A 23,745-nucleotide genomic window follows, 5' to 3' on the forward strand; every position below is an offset into this window, starting at 1 on the left:
ACAGCAGAAAAGATCAAATCCTGAAACCTAAATTCAGGAAATATAAAAAATTGCAATTTATTAAAAATATGTTTTGTGTGTGTTTCTTCTTAATATTATTTTGATATAACTAAAAAAAATTAGCTACGAAATCACATATTCCGTTAATGCTTACGTATTTATACGTTTTGGGCATTAAGTAATCATTTCCCCATATGTAGTGGATGGGAAAGTAACAAACGTTCAGCAACAAGTTTCAATGACTGCATAAATTATCTAATAAAGGAACAAAAATCATAGAAAAATAAGAATTACTTAATTGCTGCATCATATGTTTAGTAATTACTTTCATATAGTTTTTATACTTCTGTGCATAAGCAACATTAGTTACTTATATTACTAGTATTATTAGTAATATTTATTATTATTATTATTATTAATTAGTATTAGTAGTATTACTACTAATATTTAGAAAAAACAATTATATTAATAAAAATTAGATCGTGTTGATTTTCACTCGTATCTTCCATAAAACTAATGAAAGGTACAAGGTTTGAGCCAAATAAGCGAAAACTAGACTATTATGAGTGCAAAACATTGCCAAAAGGATGCCAAGGCTTAAACCAATCAGAGCACGTCGGTATCCTTTGTCAAAGACAGGCTGTACAATTTGCTAACTCGCGTTGAGCTCCAAAACTTTGTTTGCCAGCTAGAAAAATTGAAAATGAAAGTTTAAAAAAATTATCATTTTATATATATAGAGAGAGGGGGGGATAGAGAAGTCTCGTGATTGTTTTAAACCGATTTAAACGGGTCAGATTTCTTTTAATTAAGACAAATAATGACTTAAATTAATTTAGACAATTAATGACTTAAAAAATAATAATGTTCTCACACGATAACTTGAAATTTGCTATCGTAGATTTCATTTTAATTTTTTATCTTATTTGTTGTATTTTTGAATTATTGTGATCGTAGAAATGTTCATCACATGTCAATTTTTTTATCTTGCTTGTGTTTTTTTTTAAATAATCATGTTAAAAAAGTTTTTTTTTTTGACCTTGCTTTGTTTTACTTTTGAATTAGTGTTCACAGAAGTTTTTACCTTATACTCAACTTTTTTTAAATCATTTTTTATAAACAATAGATTTTTGATAACATTGCTACAATGTATGTCATTCGAATATCGAATACCTTAAATATCATATAATATCTTGTTCTTGAAGTCTTGTGACTTTGAATCCCCGCACTGATCGAAATATTCACCACATATTAAACTCATTTATACCGCTTATTGTGATTTTTTTTGTCATGTTCACAGACACATATATATATGCAAATAGATTATCCTTATACTAATTTAGTTCAGAATTAGTTACAGATTATTCAGTGATTATAAAGTATAAGGATCATAGGATAAGACTTGCCAGTCGAGACTATGACGCTTTTGGGTCATCCTATTTACAGTGGCATATATAATATACAATACATGTGATATAGATCAATAGATGGTCAGGTGTGATGCAGATCTAAAACACTAATGGTAAAACCATAAGACAAATTTTATACACCTAGCTCAAAATTGGCAACCTGCGACTTGTTTGATACATAAGAATTTGAATTTCTTTTATAAGTTTATGAATAATATATGTATAAAAATATAAATAATAAATTCAAGTAAACAGAAAATCTCAATAATATTTCATGAAATTAATTTGCACTTCTTATTATTAGCACTTGGGAGTGAACCATTCATTTTGATGAGAAAAATGAACTGATATCTTAAAAAGTGAATTCAAAACACAAAATTCATAGCCCAATGGTGCAAAATGAAAATGTTACATCATCGCATTTCATGTTTGAAATGAAAATGAAATAATAAATCATTCTTTGAAATGAAAATAAAGTTTTGAAACTCATCTTGTTTCAAATTAAAAGTTATGCCCTTTCAAGAGAATTCGAGCAACAGAAAGCTGATTAGGAACATGCATCATTCCTTTTTTCATTGCGCGCGCGCGCGCGCGCGCACGCGTGTGTGTGTGTGTGTGTGTGAAAAGGTGATGAAAATTTTATGCATACTGTGAGATTTTAATAGGGATTTCTAAAACGTGTCAATCACAAGTAAGGGAATCTTAGGGATCTTTTAAAAGAATGTGCTTAGCTGGACAATATTTTATCCCTTCACTGGGAGTGTGGGAACCGCTAACTAAGCACTTTCACAGAGCGTTTGTTGCATTAATTAAATAGAAAAGTGGAATGGGGTCAGTAAGTAAGAGAATGTTTTAGAATGAAGTTAATATGAGCTAATTGAAGACAAAACTTTGGAAATTAAGTTCAAATTAGATTTTAAAACATCATTACATATATATATTGCTATTATGATAAAAAATATCAGGAATGCTTCATTTGAAATACTTATATAACAGAAACCGTTTGCAACCAAAAATATCCCACAACTTTTAAAAATAACATATATTTTATGCAGTATTATCATTTTATAATCTGGGAATAAATTTGCTTTTAATGAAATAAACATTTTTCACATTGTCGATTTTAGAAATGTCGAGGGTCCGACGAAATCGTCAGTTCGGAATTTGTATAATACCTAAAGTATAAGTTTGTATAATATCAGGGTCAAAAAGTCCATAGTATTTCTTTACTCTTAGTACAGAAATCAAGGGCCTTAGTTTTGTTCCCCACTTTCTAGTATACTGTCTAATAAAATAAATGTAACTCTCCCCAACATAAAATTTTGGATCTTGAGTAAGACCATGAACAGTGAGTGCTCAGATTTTTATTTTCAAAGTCTCATTCACAGGGAGCTTTATGCTTGGAAATATAGCAAAAATCGCAATAATTTGCGCATTACACACATGATGCTGCCGAAAAATAGTTAGGAAAAGACATATTGGCGTATGATCTTGAGTGATTAACCATTGGGATGCGGTTAGTACACATATATCAGAAAATCGAATTTGTGTTTTCTCGGACCGATTGAATCCAATATTAGCCATAGAACTACAATTGTAGTTAAAAGATTACATAGTAAATTTCCTGCATTTAAGTTATCGCGTCTTTGAGATACTGTAAAATATGGATGATTAATCTGACGGATCTTGACCGATTTGATTTCAAATTGGAAACAGATCTATATTTTATATTTAAAGGAGTGTACTTAACTTTGTTAATTTAGCTCTTAACATTTTGCAGTTCATTTGTATTCGGAGAGCCGGAATACAGTCTTCATCTGAATCGATTTTGTTTAAAATTTGATGGAAAACTACGAATTCCGCATCATTCCAGAATAAAGCATTTTTGTTATTTTGTTCACAGACAGACAGAATGACAGGCAAGAGAATTATCTTTTTCATAAAAGGACATAATTCCAGTAATGTGTTTTTTGAACTCGGGGTGATCCAAATATGAAAATTCATCAAGATCTCGAGATCACATTGTTATACGATTACGATACTTTTTCTTTGTGTGTATATCGTTTGTGAGAAAGTAAAAATCGCTTGCAGCAAAAGCATTTTTCCTACAGGTCTTCATTGAACGATTCTTTTTTCTTCTTCAAAAATATTGTCGTCTGCCATATCTAACTTTTCATTTCTATAATCGCAAAATTCTTACTATTCATTTCAGCAGCTTGCATTTTGCATATCAGACGACATTTTTGTATACTTTCTGTAAATATTCCATCAAAATAAATTTTAAACAAACGAAAAACAATGACTATTTAAAGAAAATGTTAATTTCTTAAATGGCTTTATCTTTCTTATACCAATAATTAATCTGTTAATTAAATGTTTATTTGATTTAGTTAATTATTTTAATGTTTTTAAAATTAATTTCGAATTAATAATTAAAGATTTTTTTTTCAAATTATTCATTTTTTTACAGTTGGCTTATTTATGCGTGCTTTATTTCAGAATCTTCCGTTTCCTAGTAACTAAAACACTCCACCTATCAACATTTTTTAATGAAATTTTTGAAAAGTTGACGATATAATTTTTCCATTAAATTCGGAAACACGAAATTTCGTATGAGGCTACAATATAGTTAATTTAAATTAAGGAACCATCTTGTGCCTGGGTCTTTAAGGTTTATTTCATTTATTTTTTTTTATTTTACTTTTTTATTTAGGAATTTATACAAAGAGAAAATAATGTTTAAAAAAAATCGAATGCAAGATTTTGATGCATTTCCACACTTTGAATCTCCTGGAGTCCAGGAAACACAGTTTTATGGGATACCTACAGACTATGGTTCTTATCTGTCCATGAATACAATAACTGTAAAAATTCTACGAGCTAGATTTTTACAGAACGTAATTTGGTATGCAATGTTTACAATCGTATCTCTATGATACGTTTTCGTTTCAGTCGGTTAGAAAATATACGTTCAAAACAGACATTCGAATTGTTGGTATTTCTATATTAACCGCTTACCAGCAATTAATTGCCAAAGAACACAGCTGATTCCACACCAAAGAAGCGTATGAAGCCTAGGATTTTCGTGTGTGGGACTCTGAAAATAAAAATCTGAGCACTCGTCGCATTCATGGCTGGTCTAAAGGCACAGTTTTATACTAGGGAGATAACATCTTTATCAGAGAATATGCAAAAAATTTTTTTGAGAAAAGCAATTTTTTTTTTTTTTCGAAAAGAAAGAAGGGAGTATTTTAATCATAAAATTCTTCAGGATTCAGGATTCTCATGTGTGGGACTCTGAAAATAAAAATCTGAGCACTCGTCGCATTCATGGCTGGTCTAAAGGCACAGTTTTATACAAGGGAGATAACATCTTTATCAGAGAATATGCAAGAAATTTTTTTTGAGAAAAGCAATTTTTTTTTTTTTTCGAAAAGAAAGAAGGGAGTATTTTAATCATAAAATTCTTCAGGATTCAGGATTCTCATGTGTAGGACTCTGAAAATAAAAATCTGAGCACTCGTCGCATTCATGGCTGGAATAAAGGCACAGTTTTATACAAAGGAGATAACATTTTTTTTATCAGAGAATATGCGAGAAATTTTTTGGGGAAATCAATCCTTTTTTTCTTTTTCGAAAAGAAAGAAGGGAGTATTTTAATCATAAAATTCTTCAGGATTCAGGATTCTCATGTGTGGGACGCTGAAAATAAAAATCTGAGCACTCGTCGCATTCATGGCTGGTCTAAAGGCACAGTTTTATACGAGGGAGAAGTAACATCTTTATCAGAGAATATATGAGCATTTTTGGGGGGAAAGAAATCTCCTTTTTTTATTTTTTAGAAAAGAAAGAAGGAAGTATTTTAATCATTAAAAAAGAAAGAAAAAGAAAAGAAAAGAAAATTTTGCTGAGCATCCCAGTTTTCAACAATACTATTTAAAAACAAAAAAAATTACAGACTGATGTCTGCCATGCGATTGGACTTTCAACACGATAATTCTAAAATATAACCAGCTAGTTAAATTGATTGCGGTCTTTACAATAAAATTGTTCATTTCTATCAAATTTAGGGCGAAATCCATTTAAGGAAATCTATTATTTGTACATTTACATTCATGTTAACATACTAATTCAAAAACTTAAAGAGCTTGATAGATGTAAACTAACATGATTTCAACTCAATCAATCGAATGGAAGGCATTCGAATGCTTGCTGGATTATTTTTTCGTTATACTAAAAAAGCACAAAATGCGAAATAATATATTAATATATAAGAAAGTAAAAGGAAGAACTCTCTCATAAGTCGGAATTTTGGTTTGTCTACCTGTAAAACAAAAGCGCAATAAGCTAGACATATGAAATTTGAATGCGACATTTACACCAGAATTATAGATTGTTATCTAGTTTTGAACAAAATCCATCAATGAGAAATCAGCCTCTCTGTCAGCCCACATTCATGTATAGAAGATAACACAAAAAAGCGGTGATCTAGATAGATGAAATCTATTTTATATTTTTATTTCAAGAATTATAGATTTTTATCAGGTTTTGGACGTTATAGCTGGGTTTTAAAAAACGGATGAGTATGTATGAGTGAGTAAGTGTGTATATGTTCGTGTATGTAAGTGAGTGAGTGTATGTGTGTATTAGCGAGTGAGTGTGTGTAAGTGAGTGAGTGTGTATGCATGTGTGTGAGTGAGTGAGTGTGTAAATGAGTGAGCGTGTGTGTGTGTGTGAGTGAGTGTGAGAGAGAGTTAGTGAATATATAATCTAAATCCCCTTTCTTAAAACAAGTGCATATTGCTTAAACTTACAATATTCAATTCATTACTATATTGAACACTATATTAACTAGGGTTTATACAAAAACCGACTTTTTAAAAAACCGGTTTTCGAATTTTTGTAAAAAAAAATTGAATAGGGAAAAATAAAATATTTTTTCCTCTTCTTTTTTATTTTAATTTATATAAAATAACAAAAAACGAAATCAATATCATAGTCAAAATATAAAAAACAAAATTTAAGATTACATATACATATTACTGACACAAAATAACGAAAACTCGAACAAAAATATCAAATAATATTTTTATTATTTTCACGAATTTTAATTTCTCCTAAGAAAATAGGATTTTAAAAAACATAAAATATCCACTGAACGGTGGCTAAATCTCGTTCTTATTTTGGACACAATATTGCTTGAAATTGAAAATTCTTGTTTACTAGTTACTGAGTTTGACATCAAATTACAAATCTAAGTTTTTTTGTTCTTTTATTCGTTTGTTCAAATAATGAAGATTCAGCTTTCAATGTCTTTGGATTTGTAAGTTTTTCTTCAGGGTCTTCAAGAAACTAAACAATTATATTATTTCCGACATTTATTTTATGAACTGCTTTCAAATGATTATGTCGAGTGCTCGTAGATGATCCTCTGCAGCTCAACATTTTATTACAATGATTTCAGATTGCCTTGTCTGTCCCGAACTTTTTGAAACTATCCCAAACTTCCGACTTTCTCCTTTTTATCTAAATATGATATTAAAGTTATTGAATAAATATTTTTGACATTTATTTTACAATTTTACTATTTTAACTATTAATATTAATGCAATTTAAAATAATCTAATCTATACATTTTCTAGGATTTTTGAAAAAAAAAAAAAAAAAAGCACTTCTTAATCTAATTCTGATGCCTAGCTAAAGATATAATTTATGTTAAAACGTTACGAAAGAAAATATGGAATATTTTAACACTCTATGTTTTATTTAAAATTCCATTAAACAGAAGCCAGAACTTCTTATTTTACACTAATTTTTGATACAAGAAATTTATATAATAAAATTTAAATTTTAAAATGTAAGATAAAAATATAAACATAAAAATTAAACATACTTAATACTTACGTTATTTTTACCAAATATAACTACTTTTTATTTTTGTTTCCAGTTTTCACCTTCACAATATTCAGCAAACCTGTCGTGACTCGAAACGGATCGGATTCTGAGACCACATTTCGACAATTCCATTTCATTAAGGGGTGAGACGCGGAACGATGAACACATTCGACCTTGGATTTCTCGCATTAGATACTTTTTTAGTTCTATTTTTTTTTTCACGTGTATGTGAGTGTTATGTAATTTCTGACAGCATTTTATTTTAGCAATATTTTGTATTGATTTGGCTGGTTCAAGTGGTGTAAAAAAGCTTTCAGGAGTGGTACGAAGAAAATTTTATATGATATCATTAAATACTGTGATCAAGAAGTAGAAAACGGGGAATTATTTATTCCTTTCACACGTTCTTCGAAACGAGCCAGTTAAATTGCTGACCTTTCTATTAGCACCGACTTCATACCAATAGACAAAACATCCGAAAAGAAGAAAGAGATGAACTTTTTCAAACTTTTGTTTCACCTAGAAAAAAAAGTGAAAAGGGATGTTCATGAAAAACATATATTAACGAATTCGAGGCGCAACTGTGGAGTGCACAAGCACTGGCCAATGCAACTTGCAACATTGAAAAAATGTGTTAGCTGCCCGTTGCATAGAATGAATAGCAAATAAAATAAGTTCAAAATTAATTTTTACATAATAATATGAATTCTTAAAACCGGTTTTCTTAATTTAAAAAAACCGGTTTTCGGATGTGACAAATTTACTTTAAAAACCCGGTTTTTTAAAACCTGGATTTGAAAACCGTCAAACCCTAATATTAACCCTTTCGCCGTCCTCTCCTGACAGCGAGAATTTCTGTTTTTCCTCTGTTTCTCACCGCATTAGAACAAACAAAATTAAAAACTCGAACAAGTAAATATTTACAAAGCGTTTTAAACGTTTAAAAGTTTTAAAATATAGAAGAACGCTTGAAGCGCGTTACGGTCCTCCTGCAGAAGTTTCACTTGAACGCGCTAGACGCGTTACAGACTACGAAGTGGTTAAAGAAATTTTTTAAAAATAAATAAAAAATTTTCTTTTAAACTAGCATCTTTTATATCGAGAGAAAGAACAAAAATTAGTTGGCTAACAACTTTTGTATTGAGTACCAAACTGAAAAGTAGTCCATACTCCAGTTATTGGTTACTATGACCACGACTTTGAGTTAGCGACATAACATAATTACTATTCAACAAATACTTTTCTAGACTAAAGGTAAACACGGCTATACTTATTTTACAGATATTCGAAAAAACAATACTTACATTTAAATATCTTATTTTCAGTATTTATCAGTTTACTTTTGCAAAATCGTTGGCTGTGACTTTTTTTTAAATACTGAATGCTCTGGTTTTGATTATAATAAAACGAAGAATTTTACCGATTTTAGTGATTCTCAGGGCATGACTTCGGAAACATTTGAGCACAGTTTTCCTCCTTATCATTAAATAAATATTGCTCAAGTTATCTTTGAATAAATTAACTAAGGTAATTTTGATTAGATGCGAATGAGCGATAGTTATATAGTAGGGAGTGGAAAAAAACTTAGATGAGTCATCCAGCTCAAAGAATGTGGAGAATTTAAAATTTCCTTTGCCCATAATTATATACTTTACAATTAAAAATAGACAGGTAATTTAAAGTAAGCGAATTACTGTTTCTTCATAACGAACACATTTGCCTTAAAAGTTATTGAATAACCGTATTTGCTTAGAAGTGATAGGCTAAAAAGTGATTTTAAACTTAACTTCTGCATTTTAAATAGATTCCTTATTAGAAGATTGCCTATTGTACTGGTTCTTGTAACACGATTTTAAGAAAATTTCTATAGGTTTTTATCAATCATCGTTTCTTGAACCCAAAACCACATTCCATTTAAAAATTCATATATAAAAAACGATTCCAAATATAACCGAAAGAACACGTGCATACGTTATAGTGAGATGCGTCAAATTATTGCAAATCAGACCAATCAGGATTCATTATATCTTTCTTTTTGATTCTTTGGCTGTAAACTTAATATTTATTTCTAATAATTCTTTAAATTTGGTTAAAACAGATCACGGTACTTTTTCGTTAACCGGGCGCAAATGTCGCCAACTGTGAACCAAACGCAAATTTGGCGTAAGAAATTTTGAGGAATTCTACATTATTTGGCGATTTTTCACTTGCGACCGGCTAACGGAAAAGTACTCAGATCACAATAACATATCACTATGCATTTATTTCAAAGTGGAAAATGTTCAGCATGTTCATCACCACCGCAAGACATTAGGCAGGCGAGGAAGTCATAACGTCTGTTATAACTAAGTGTAGTATATATAAATTGGTGCCACCGACAGTACGTCAAATGACATCTTTCAGTTTTCGTATTGACCGGGGAGACTCGGTTCACACGAAATTTTAAGTATTCCAATAAACAAAAGTCTGCTGGGGTTAAATCCGATGATCATGAAGACTACTTAAATTTACACTCTCAATTTATCACCCGGCATTCAATGATATTGTCCAAAAGAACTGTTTTGATTCTACGTGCAAAGTGAGGCGAAGCATCATCCTGCGTGAAGATGATGACAAGCAACACATATCCTCCCTGCAATACAGACACAACATATTGACACTAGAACGTAACATATCATTCTGAAGTGACCATACAGGTTTTCTAGTCAAATACAAGGGTAAAGTTCTTCAAAAAAGAAATACATGATGAAACCACACCATACAGTCTCACATGAGGAGAATGCGATGGCATGAGCAGGCATTCTGGAGGATACGACTGTTTTGTATCTTGATGTCATCATGCAGTGGAAAGTGGGCTCCGTCTATCCACATGACGTTAAGCAACCATTGTGGCCATATTCCATTTCTGTTAGGGCCCATACAACGAAATTTAGTCTTTCATCTATATCTGCAAGTAGTAGCAAGGGAAGTGTCTGTATCATGACCAACAATATAGATCCAACATTCCGAGCAGAATAAGTCGAATCGACAATTCCAGAATCCTCTTTATTCTATAAAAGTTTTTATGACACTTATAACAAAAAGAGTCCTAGCTCAGTGATGGTTTGCCATTTCGTAGATAATCCTTCCTGTTTTTTCAAAACATCGTACTAAATTCAGTATCTCATTCAAAGAAATAAGATTTTCTTTTCGCCGTCAGTCCTTTCTCCGTAAAATTTGGCACGCGTTTGTAATGGTTGGTAGTTAAGGGCTAAGTACTTCGGGGTGAGTATGATAAACATATCAATAGAATTACATTTGAAAAAAAAAATGGTGCTAAATGGTAAGAAGTTTATAAAAAAGTGGCTGGTAAAATTATGAGCCCAGGTAGCACAGCCAGTTATACAATATTGTGTGATATTATATATTAAATAATATTCCACAATATTTAACAATATTGCGAATATTGATCAATGCCATACAATATTATACAATATTTGCATGCTATTTAGGAAGATTAAAGTGTGGGTGTTTATTAGCACTCTACAGACCTGACCATTTGACCTGCAGGTACCGAATTTGGTACATATGTACCTTTGAGAGTAGAAATGTGCAACTCGGAGAGGATTTTTTGAAATATTAGAATTTTAATTAATTAAAAATTAAGATACATTTTAATGCGCGTGTGTTGGCGCTGCAGTTAATTGTCTGCTGCCAATTAATTGCTGATAGGCCTAACAAATTTAACTATGCACATTCGAATCACCTTTACAAACTTATTAATTTCATACAAAATATTAAGGTAGAAAAATGCTTTTTGGATATATTCCAAACGTCGTGCACACACTGCAAATCCATACAATACAGGCTTAGGTAAATTATATAAATGTTATATTTTAAAACAATGCGAGAACTTTCCCCTATTGGGACAAATTGCCCAATAACACTGTTATGATATTTTGGTGATATTGGCCGTGACGATATTCCGCATAGTGAAGATATCGTACAATATCTAGTGCTAATAGGATCATAAATTTGTACAGAGATTCAAATGATAAGGACGAAACTTGAAATAGTAGCTTCTTTTCTAATTTCAAGGCCAGAATGCCAGAAGGATGTTCGAGACTCGATATCACATTTAAAAAATGATACCGAGCAGATACATGATAAAAACTTGTTGCAACCTCTAATCTGCTGGTCCGTTTGTAAAATTTTATCAGAAAACTCCTGCTGCTTTTACGCAACATAGAGCTACATTCACAAAGATTTTTTTATTGTGAGTATTACTTTCCACATTGTATGAAAGTATTATACATTTTTAAAACAACAGCATAATACTATTTATTTACTTGCACACAAAAGAAAATTTTACATCGTATGTTTTTCTTTATATCCGCGCTGCCATTCCGGAATATTAACACAGGTATTATGGCTAAAAATAAAATTATAATATTTAGTGAAAGTCTTAAAATATTGTTACAAATCTGTAACGGTGCTTCCCAGCACAGTTAATTCAATCACTGGAAAAACCGTTTTGGATGCCAAATCAGTGATCTCAGGGCTTGGCGACAAACTAGGAGACCATTTGGGGACTTTAGAGGCAACATTGGAATCTTTCAGAATTTTAGTGATAGAGCTAACAGGAACCGAGATATGTCTGAATGTTCAAGAACCTTCTCTGCCTGGCTTCGGGAACTATAAAAGGCCGGCGGTTTAAGCTGAAGACAGTCGTGGAAAGAGACGCCGAGAAGTTTAGAGTTGCATAGCGAGTCAACGGCGAATAGTTGTATCAATCTAGCGAAGCGCAAGCGTTGTGTGGAGCTCAAGCATTTGCTGAATTGAGCTGTGTGCCGAATTCTGCAATTTATTATAAAACAGCATCGAGTCGTGTGAGGAGTAACCAGTTGTGTAGTAGTGAGTCGGCAATTGGATATAGCTAAAGCGAGGAGACAGCGGAGATTTGCAGGCGTTTGGAGACCGTAGAGAGTAGCTACGGAGATTCCCTCCTCCTGCTGAATTCTGCCTGGCCGCTTTATGTGATATGGTTGTTATTACTACCGATTACTACTTACGGGCTACTGTTTGTTGTAGTGTGCTGCTGTGTATAAAGTGTGTTCGTCTCGACTGTGTATTTATTGTCTGTGTATTCGTTTCTTCGTATTTAATAAAAGTCGTCATTTGCTAGAACTGTTTCTTCATCGACTAACAAATCGGAAGAACCCCTAATTTATAACAATATTTGCAAAACTAAGTTCAAGCAGCGTATCGAATTCATATGTCGACATTATTCAAATTGCCATATTAGACCATATAAGAATTTTGTTTAGCAGAATGCAAATAATCAAAATCTATGAGAGGTGGTACTGCGAATATCTGCAACTCTTGTAGATCAGGTAGACTTTAAAATTATGTAGATAGCAGAGAAAGAAGGGCATTGTAGTAGGGCAATCAAAAACGCATCGCTGGGATTATTATTATTATTTTTTTTTTAATTCAGAAAGAAATTTTTGCAATAAAACAGCAAATTTAAACAATCATATAAAAATAATTTTTAAAGAAATTGACTGAGCGACGAAGAGAAGCGCTCAAGATATGCCATTATATTTAGCATTCATATCTCTTTAAAATGTTTTAGCACTATGCCGCCCTCCAAGAATGGTGCTTGGGATATCTATAACTTTCTTATTTTCTAATCATTAAGCCAATTTTAAGGATTTTATTAATTCGTTCAAACATAAAATTTGTTCAAATTATTTTCAAATTTCGAATTTTTAATTTATAAGTTTTATTTTCTCGTTTACGAAATGTACAAAGAAAAAGTATTGTAATCACAAAATACGAACTCGAGATTTTGACGAATCTCCACATTTCAGACGATTCTGATTCTGAAAACACACATTTTCGGAATAATGTCTGTCTATAAACATGATAATTCAAAATTGTCATTGAGTTAGATGTATGAAATTTGGTATATGGTTTTCCCAGTAACTTTAAATCGGCTACGCCGACCCGCCTGAAGGCACACGGAAAAATCTGAATTACCGAATCATCGGAACAGAAACATTGGCGGGAATTGTGATTGAATCCTTAGAACCATCACCGGCCACGGTACAACTCTTCCCTAAGGAAGTACGTCCCATCATCGATGGAAAGAGACAGACCCCCACCTTTTAATGTACCCTCCAGGATGACGAGAACCAACCACCATGCCGAAAGCTTCTGATCCTCAGTTACGAAGTGCCCCCCCCCCAGTGGGAGTGGTCTTTACAGCTCCAACATTGAACATTTCTAAGAAATTCTGAACGAAATCCCTTCAGCGGAAATCTGTATGGCTGCACAAATGCAACTGAACAAGATATCTACAAAATGAAAAGAACTAGATACATAAAAATTCATACACATATTTAGCATCTATGATGTAGATCTACATCAAATTTGGAACAAAATCTATCAAGGTGGTTGATCGTCTGTCAGTCTATGTTTTCAGACTCATGTAAATGCAATGACTTAAATCATAGGTTCTCAAAGTGGTCCAGGTGGACCCCCAGGGGTCCATAGGAGACCGCACGGGGGTCCACGTAGACGTGAAAAGAAAACAGGGGTTCACAAGTTGTAAGTGGGGGTCCACGAAAAATTTTCCGGTTTTCATAATAAAGAACAAAAATTTTGGCTTGGATTTACTTATCAACGTAGGCAGGTAACATCATTCACTAGGTAGGTACTCAAAACTATTCAAGACTCAGTTCAAACACAAAATTGAATAGAACAATAGATAATAGTTCAAGTATACACCACATGTCGAGACTTGCAAAATGCTGCCCGTGCGCCCGCTCGTCCAGGATGCTTGTTTAGAGTCTTGTTTTTTGTCAATTATTGATTGTTTGTAATACTAAATGTTTATAAATTTTGTATAACCACAAGTATTATTGTAATAAATAGGACACAAGAAAATGTGCTACTTTTTTTTCTCTTCTTAACACCCCCAATTTAGGGTGATATTTTTAGGAGTTTTGGGAATACAGTAGAAATGTAGCAGCAGGGGGTCTACCGAAAATAGTAAAACTTTGAAAGTGGTCCATGAGAAAAAAAAGTTTGGGACCCTCTGACTTAAATTAATAAAAATTGGTATTGACCTTGAGATTACAATTGTAAATTAATGTAAAATTTGGTCCCAGTCGGATCGGAAAAAATAGGTGTCCAAAATGCATATAAGATTTTCCAGTATTTGTGCTTTAACCACATGTCAGCAATTATTCGCCATTCCACTCTCAAAAGCAGCAAAGATCGATCTTTCTTATTTATTGTCACAATGGTATGGAGTTAGTACATAAATGCTTGTTTTCTTTAGAATATTATAAAACACACAACTCACATATGTGGAAAAAATATTTGAGCACTCAAGGCATTAGCCAATTTCCACAATTATGCAGGGAGAGAAGTAAATACCCTTATAAGAGAATAATGCCAGAAAGTTTTAGGAGGATCATTCTATTGATTTATAAATATTATTTAATTTTGAAATCGATGTTTTGGCCAAATTTATTACAAGATGATAAAAACAGTAAAGAATTGAAATAGCGTGTTATCAAAAATACTTAAATGCACAAAATTTCAAACCTCGAGTTTATCAGAAGTGAATGTAAAATTGTTTATAAACATTAAACAAGTAGAAAACCATAATGATAAGCCTAGGGAAACATATATTTGAAGATCCGGTTACTTTTCACAAGATTTTGATTAATGCAAGTCAAGAATGTTTCCTTACATAGCACCCTTGAATGAATGCATTTTTAAATTCTACTTTATAAACACATCTTTATATATATAAAAAGAAAATTGTGCAGGCAGAACATTCCCAATTCTTATTTTAAAGGTCATGGTTTGCTACAATTAAAATATAATTAAAGATCTTCACAATGACTTTAGCAGCATGAATATCATACAAGATTTAATATGGTAGAGTAAATAAGTATTCAAAAAACTAATGTATGTGAATTTAGGATCTGTTTATTAATAGCCACTAGCTCATTTTTTTATTAATATATTAGAACCATTTTTCATTTTAATATAAACTTACAAGTAGACAACTAGTTAAACAACAATTGAAATTTTCTAGTTTTGTTATTAGTTATACTGATTTCCCTTTGGACCCAGAATGATAAGGAAGATATTAAATTAACCGATTTATTTTTTCTTTCCACAAAAGAAGATAAGTTTATTCGAAAAGAAAAAATATACAAGAATAAAAAGAAATACTAAGAAATTAATTATAATGCAGTTTATTTTAAATACAAAGATCTAATAAAATTTACAAACACGAGTATTTAAGCTGCTTTTAACATTTTATATATAAGACAAGGTATTCCTCATACTGATAAAATTCTTACTACTAGAAGCAGTAATTATTAATATGAAATGCAAGACATTGTCAGTTTTCAACATGAAGCAATGAATTCAATGTAAGATTATAAATTACATAAAATTTTCACATATGCTTATCAATTTCTAATCTAGTCGATATCAAACATATTTATGTTAAAAAAAAATGGATAAAACAGTTTTTCTTTTTCAAAATGATGTATTGTTTCTAAAACATGGTTTCTTAAATTTTATGAATTCAAGAATATTTCAGTTAAAAATTCTCATTACTTATTTTGAATAAAAGGAAATTGTTCAGAAAACTACATGTAATGATTAATCAATTATTGCAGTAAAAATCTTGTAGCACAAGATAATTTTATTAATATTATCAATAGCACACAATCCTATAAAATCCTCTTCTCCAATAAAAACACCAGTTTTAAGAAACCTTGTTTTAAATCATTGATAAAATGACAATCTCTTTTAAAAAATAAATATTTTATAACTATTTTAAGACCCAAATATTAAAGATTTTTAGTTTATATAAAAGAATAAAATAATCAAGAATAAAATACATCTTACAAAATTACATAATCTATTCCGCAATACAAACCATGCACCTTTGTTTTCTATCATATTACAAAATTGTTTATGAGCATTGAAGACAGGTACTAGAATGTAATGAATATTTACAAGTATTCAAAGTAGCTCGGATGTTTTGGTAAAAAACATCCGAGTCACCTTCTTAAAGAATTCTTGCAGCTTCTAAGCCAAACAATACCCTTACATACTTCATAGAAAACATCTGGAACCATACAATCAGGTGTATCAGCATTTGGAACACGGACCATTTGAACTGAAGTTTCGTTGTAAAGACGTTTCTCAAATTCTATCAACTGTCTGAAAAACCCATTGTTAGGACGGACTATTCTTCGCCTTGATCTGAGATGTCTAAAGGCATTTCGCAAATTCATTTCGTTATGCTTCATTAAGTAAGCTAAAAAAGTAATAAAGATACAAAATTAGTTTTTAGGTAGTCAATTATAAGATTCAAAAAAAGGAATAACAAAATCCATATATTGCAAACATGTTTAAAAATTATCAAATTTTTTACTTTCTCATATATGAAGTATAAAGAAGTATTGTAGTCCTTCAAAATTTGAATTTAAGATTTTGTGAAATCTCCACATTTTGAAGCGTCCTGAGTTTGAAAAATATATATTTGGAAAATGTCTCTCTGTCTGTGACAAAGATAATGCAGAAATCTTCAAGCCAAATTGATGAAATTTGGTATATTATTTTTACACCAAATTTGTATTTTTCTATAGAATAGAATAGAATTTGGAGCAAAATCTATTCAGAAGTAACCTGTCTGTCCAGCTGTTCAAATAAATTAACACAAATATTACAAAACAGCCAGTACATCACAAAAAAAAAAAAAAATCTCATTACTGGTAAGCTTTATTATTATTGCCACAGTTTCAGAAACCTTAATCTTCAAGAGAGAAAAAAACCCTGTTAATTATACTTTAGTAACAAATCAAACTAATAGTACACATCAAATATCGTACAGATGATTGAAGTATACTATATAGCAACAACATTACACTAAAATAAATAATTCTGAATGAGTATTTAAAACTATTTGAAATTTACAAAAATCAAAACATTTGGATCATCATAAAAATCAGATCATTATCATAATCTCAATTCTACTAAGTCCTTGCAAGGACAGTTTTAAGACATACAGCCCAATTGGAAACAATTTTAATCTCTATGTGTTTTTTGAATTCTTAAGAATCTAAATACTGAGTTCAGAAAAAAATTATTGAAGTATGCTAACCTTGACTTTCCAAGATGCATTTACACACTATATAATATAATGAAGAAAGCTGGGGAACACATTTTGGACCTTTTCGACTTTATGAGTCTAAATTTTAATGCACTTTAGCATTTGATTAGATGACACTTCACATTTTATTTATCTGAATTACTGCATTGTTTTTTTTAATTTTTGAATGCATATAAACATACCAAGAGATAAATTTTTTAATTTCATAACAAATTTGATAGAAATCAGTAATTTTGATGCCCCATCTTTTCTATTTTTTTTTTTTTTTTTTTTTTTTTTTGTAATGCCACATTCAGAGAGAGATGAAATTTCAAATGAAGTGTTTTCCAACTCAGAATAATTGGATAAAGTAAAAACTCATAAAAGTCCAGAAGTCGAATTTTCGGATAGGATAAACATTTACTTTTTATACTTCTTATACAATAAAGTGAAAATAAAGAAGCTTTCTTAAAATCAATTGCAAGCCCTCTAATAACACTAATGATTCTTATTTTAGTTAAATCTGTCAACTAAAGAAGAGCAGATAATTTTCCAGAGCAACCTCCAATTGAGAGGACTTGATCTAATCACCTAAAGAATAGCTCTGAAAATTTGATATATAACATAAGTAACCTATGCTGCAATCATTTAAACATAATTAGGTGAATAATTTTGTAAAGAATGCATTATGAAAGACTAAAGTACTAAAAAACTATCATCAATGGTGTATAGCGATTAACTTCATAGGGATTTGATGTCACTCATTTTATCTGCTTGACAATATTTTCACCTCCATGGTTGAAATCCAAAAGATTTTTTCCCTTTAAATTTTATTTAAGTTTATATAACCAATTTTAAATTTTAGGAAAATTTTTGAAGAAGAAACGTACACTGTTGGCTTATACTCAAAAAGACTTATATTTGGAAATGTTGGATATTTATTTTATTTTTACATTGTTTGTTTTAATTGCAAACTGACACAAATTTATTTTATCTGTATGGAAACAGATATTTTGATATAAAAATAGTATTTATAATAAAAAATTTCAATATTAAGTTTAATGCTATAATTTTTTAACCGAAAGATTTCAAATACAAAAATAAACATATTCATTTAATTAAGATACAAAATTTCAAAAATTTCTACTCTTGTACTGTAATAATATTTTCAAGCAACTAAATGATTATATAACAAACTTAATTTCAAAATGCATTGCAAGTATCAGAAAATTTAAACAATGTATGGTTAATATGTAATAACAAATCAATTCTTCTATATCAACGAAATTAATGTACCTTGCTGTTCAAGAAGAAAGATGCATAAATAAGCAAATCATATACCATCTTCATTAAATAATTTTTAACTGTATAAATAAACCAGAAATATTTAAATCTTTTGTATCCTACAGAAATACTATGAAGTATAAAAAAGGTTTTGGAATAATTCAATAAATGGTTAATTTTTTTTTAAATTCATATACAGCACTTTATAATTTAAAAACATAAGAGTACCAAACATTTCTGTGAGAAAAAGAAATAATATAATGAGCTTTTTTTTCTTTTTTTTTTTTAGTTTTTTTTTTCAGCAACTTCAAAATTTATTTGAAATTTGACTACTTGCTTTTAATGATCTTTAAAGATTAAAGTTCATATTTCATTATGGATGGCTGTCTTCATATTTTATATTGCAAGCATGAAACATACTTAATTTGCCATTCATAATTTTTAATTAAATTTTATGTCATTCACTAATAACAATAAATAACTGAAAGGAAAGAAAACAACTTTTGGCAGTTTTTGAAGATCATTTGAGAATGTCTGTAATTTTTTGAGGAATTAGGAGTTATTAAAATTCTTTTATAGAACAGTTTTTTAACTTGATTAAAAATAAAGATGCAGATAATAGAAAGATTTTGTGCATTGTAATATTTCATAAAAGTTAATATTAAATATATTTTATACATATTATTATTTATATATATCTTATTCATACACTAGGTGCAGCTACATTATGCAGTTTTCAAAAATTGGACATGTGAAGCTTTGCAATATATGTTATATATGTACTTTGAACTTTGCTCATAAAAACTGAAGTAGAAACAGATTTTAATGAAAATTTTCTGATTAATTCATTAAATGATTACTTTTTCATTTAAAAAATAAACAAACAAAAAGGAACTATCAGAATAATTTCTTTCCAGTCAATGCTGGGTATATATATTAGCTAGTATTTAATTTTAAAAAAATTGCTTTTTTTCTCATTAATATAGCTTATAAAACATGCATACAAGTATGAATTATAATCAAGTAACAATAAATTTGAATAAGAGAAAAGATATTTTTAATTCCATTCTTTTTTTATAATTAACAAAAATTGCAAAAAAATAGTAGCCTTGATACGACATGAACCAATTATTTGCATTTTATCATTAAAAAATATTATTAATTACTATAATACAAAATGACTCAATTAAAGTATAGAAACTTTTTAGGTAAGTAATATAATCTAGAAATAAACTTTTTAAAAAAAATTAAATTACTTCATACAGACAATTGATAATTACTAATCAGAGTTTAATTAAAATGTTTAATTCTTACCAATACAAAATGTTGCTGAACGGCTAATGCCAGCAACACAATATACAAGCGTTTTTCCTCCTTCAAGATATTCTTCATGTATTAAATTTATGACTTCATCAAAATAGCGCCCAATATCTGTTTTTTCGTTATCTTCAAGCTATAAAAAAATTTAATTTTCACAATGTAAGAAATGAATTTAGATGAAGATTTCAGTTCTGAATTAATTTTATTCTCTTTTGGTTAAAATATATCATAGGAAATATCAAAATAAAGCAGAAGTATTTACTTAGTTTCATATATTTATATATACTAATATATGTACAGCAAAAGTTGCTCTTGCTAGTCAAATGACAATCAAATGCAAACCAATTGTAGATGAGTATCTCTCTGACTACTTCATTGAACATTTTTCAAATGCACTTTTCTAATTAACGGAACTTTTAAATACTGTCAAAAATCCTTTAGACAGAGCTTTCCATATCATTGAAAACTCTATTTAGTGAGAGGAAACAAGATGTAGAAGAAGTCAAGTAACCGGAAGTTTAATCTGATGTGAAATAGTAACTTAACTATTGCTGGATGGGTAATCACTATGATTTAAATAAGAAAATTAATTATCATATTTATAAGAACTTTTATCTCACAAAAATGCTTTTTGCTTTACTTTAAAAAGCTCATAATATTTCCTTTTTAAATATCTTAATTTCGTTTATAAATACATTTTTCTTTATTTTTTTATAAAATTTTAATGTAATATACAATCTGTATATTACATTAAAAGTCATTAAAAGTGAGTCGTTAATGATGGTTTTGATAAAATTCAAACTGCATCATCAAGGCATTTAATATTAATAACTCAAAATCAATTATTTGGGTAAACAAGAAGGTCCTAACAAAAATGGCTAATTTTTATAATATGCAATAATTAAAAAAATGAAAAAAAGTTTTAAAATTTTATACATATTTAGAGATAAATAAATAAGAATCAAATCCTAGAATGAAGCATGGTAATGCTTTATACTCAATTCCTCTTATTTTACTTTTAATAATATAACAGCAATAACATGAAGAAAAAAAAGTGATATCTCTCAATATATTTAAATCTATTAACTGAAAGAGTGAAAAATAATACTATAAAATGCATTTAAAAATATTTTTAAATCTTATAAAAATGAAAGAAAAGATTTGTACATATAAAATTAAAGTCACAATAAAAGTTTATTTTTTAAATTTCAAAGTGGTATAAAATGGTTTTAGTGCAATAATAAACTTCAAAGTTAATGAGTAGTAAAATTGTGTATAATATTGAATCTAAAATTGTATTAAAATCCCTTTCCAAAAAATCCTTATTTAGTGAGCACCCACTACCCAAGAACTATGTAATAAATTTGGTAGTTCTAAATTTAACAGTCCCTGTAGTGTTTTTGAATGTTGCATACACATTATTTCTAAATTTATTCATAATATGCCAAACTATCAAAAACTTTGTACAAATATTTGTATATAACATTGAAACCAGTTTTAGAAGATAATTTTCCCATCATTCTGACACAGACAGCCAAAGTGCATACAAATTTCATCTGATATTCAGTTCCTTTACATTATTAAACGTTTTTTTCTGCTAATGCTGCTAATGTTATTGTTTAAAGAATATCATGTAATATTTTCATAAATCCTTAGCTTAAAAAATGATATTTTATTTCAACTTATATGTGATAAATTTAAGCTTGGTAACAAATGTTTTTGAACTAATGGAAAAGTATCCCAACATAAGAATCTAAGTAAATAATGTAACAGAACAAACAATTTTGAAAGTAAAAAAATCATATAAAAATGCAACTTAATATCTAAACATTACTTTTATCCATATAGAAAAATATTTTTACATTCTTACTATAATTGGAATGTATTTGATGTTGGCTGTTGAATAATTTGGCGTCATCATACTACAATTTATAACAAGAGTTATTCCTTTCTGACGAAGAGAATCATCAGAAACAGATCTGGCACTTGAGATAAAAAGATGATCAGTGACTTCATTTAATTCACACAACATGATTGCCCAAATGGTAGCATATAACCTACAATTGAAATCAAACATAAAAAAATTGTAAAATTTAATTGCTTAATAAATTTATATATAGACAAAATAAGAGAAAGCAATATTTTCAATTAAGAGACCTATATCTATCTTTCACAATAGTTTCACAATATTTCAAAATTTACAAATATATTTTAATAAACAGATCACATAATGTTAAAGTAAATAACAGAACAAATTATTAAAATAAAATTGCAAAAAAAAAAAAAAAAAATTATACAGTTGCAACAACACACAAGAAAATTTCAAGACACTATTTATCAACTCTGTGTTGGAAAAACGAATCATATTTAATATCAAACATAAAACTCAATGTAAACAAGTTTATATGGCCAACAAATAAAAAGCTGACTCAATAAAAGTGGAGTTTTTTGCCATGAGACTGAAAACATAAATAACAAAATGATACTGTTATCCGATAAGTAATTCAGATATCAAAATGAAAAAGTAGTGTATGTATTTACTCAAGAAAAGACATACAAGTTTAACCCATTTATATATATATATATATATAAAGAAATTCGATTCATTGGCTATATATTGATAAATATATAAACAATCGTATCAAACGTTTTGTTGAAGAAGAAAAAAAAACAGAATTTACACGTATATAAGTACGGAAATAAGTAAATAATTCAGTAAATATAATTAAAATTTTTATACATTCAAAATTAATATATCATATTTTTACTCATTTAATTCATTTTTACTCTTTTTTTTCCCCCTTCTTATTAACACAACAACATACGTTTGTAATAAAAAATGAAATTATAGTTATATTTTCTCTGATAGTTATATTTTCTCTGAAAGTCTATGAAGTTCGGGAAATGTTATCAGAGATTATTAATAATAATGTTAAATTAAACACCAAAATAAAATAAATATCTTTAAAAGTCAAGTCTATGAAAATACAACGAAAAACACTAAGTATTCGAAATCATAGGCTTATTGATTTAAAAATATCATTATTCATGTTAGATTTTTCTGACTCACCAAACATACAGAATATAATTAAGATTAACAAAAGCTCCAATTAATCTTGGAACGATTTACTATATGGCTCTACAAGCGTTCGCGTCAAAACGAAAATAAACGGGGATGTGCGGTACTTTCGATTTCGCTAAGTTGTGCAATAATTTTAAAATAAACAATTCCGAATTGCCAAAATTAAATACTATTAATTATTGGCATTAAGCGTCTTCTTTTTGAGAACAGAAAAGTTTAAAATAAACTGAATTCACCATGCTGTTCAAGTTGTAGAAATAAAAATTACAGAAATAAAAATAAGGTCCTAATATCATCTAACCTACTGCATTTTTCATAATGAACGCCTATTGTCCACTATGCCAACTCGGCGTTTTCAGTGAAATCACAAAGATTTATATGAAAATGAATCCATCATCCTATACTAAAATTTTATTATTACACTGCTTTTTCACATTTTTAATATTTTCAATGGTAAATATTCATAAAACGTTGTTTTACCAATGCTGAAGGTTCTTACACACTTATGAATTTTAGGTGATAAACGGTGTCCTGATACTTTAATACAGGTAGATTTAAATCGGGAAGCGAAATTGCTGTAAAAT

The 23,745-nt window shown here is 29.2% G+C and overlaps 1 protein-coding gene across 1 annotated transcript; it reads right to left on the reverse strand.

Annotated features, from left to right (window-relative positions):
• Positions 1-15,604: 15,604 nt before the first annotated feature.
• Positions 15,605-23,660, reverse strand: LOC129975988 (dual specificity protein phosphatase 14-like). The gene is made up of 4 exons (XM_056089309.1): positions 23,642-23,660; positions 21,950-22,136; positions 20,074-20,212; positions 15,605-16,641 (listed from the first exon to the last, which is right to left on the reverse strand). The coding sequence occupies exons 2-4, from the start codon at positions 22,109-22,111 to the stop codon at positions 16,382-16,384; spliced, it is 561 nt and encodes a 186-aa protein (XP_055945284.1). The 5' UTR covers positions 22,112-22,136; positions 23,642-23,660; the 3' UTR covers positions 15,605-16,381.
• Between the last annotated feature and the right edge of the window lie 85 nt (positions 23,661-23,745).

The sequence above is a fragment of the Argiope bruennichi genome, chromosome 7 (assembly GCF_947563725.1).
Source record: "Argiope bruennichi chromosome 7, qqArgBrue1.1, whole genome shotgun sequence".
Classification (NCBI taxonomy): domain Eukaryota; kingdom Metazoa; phylum Arthropoda; class Arachnida; order Araneae; family Araneidae; genus Argiope; species Argiope bruennichi.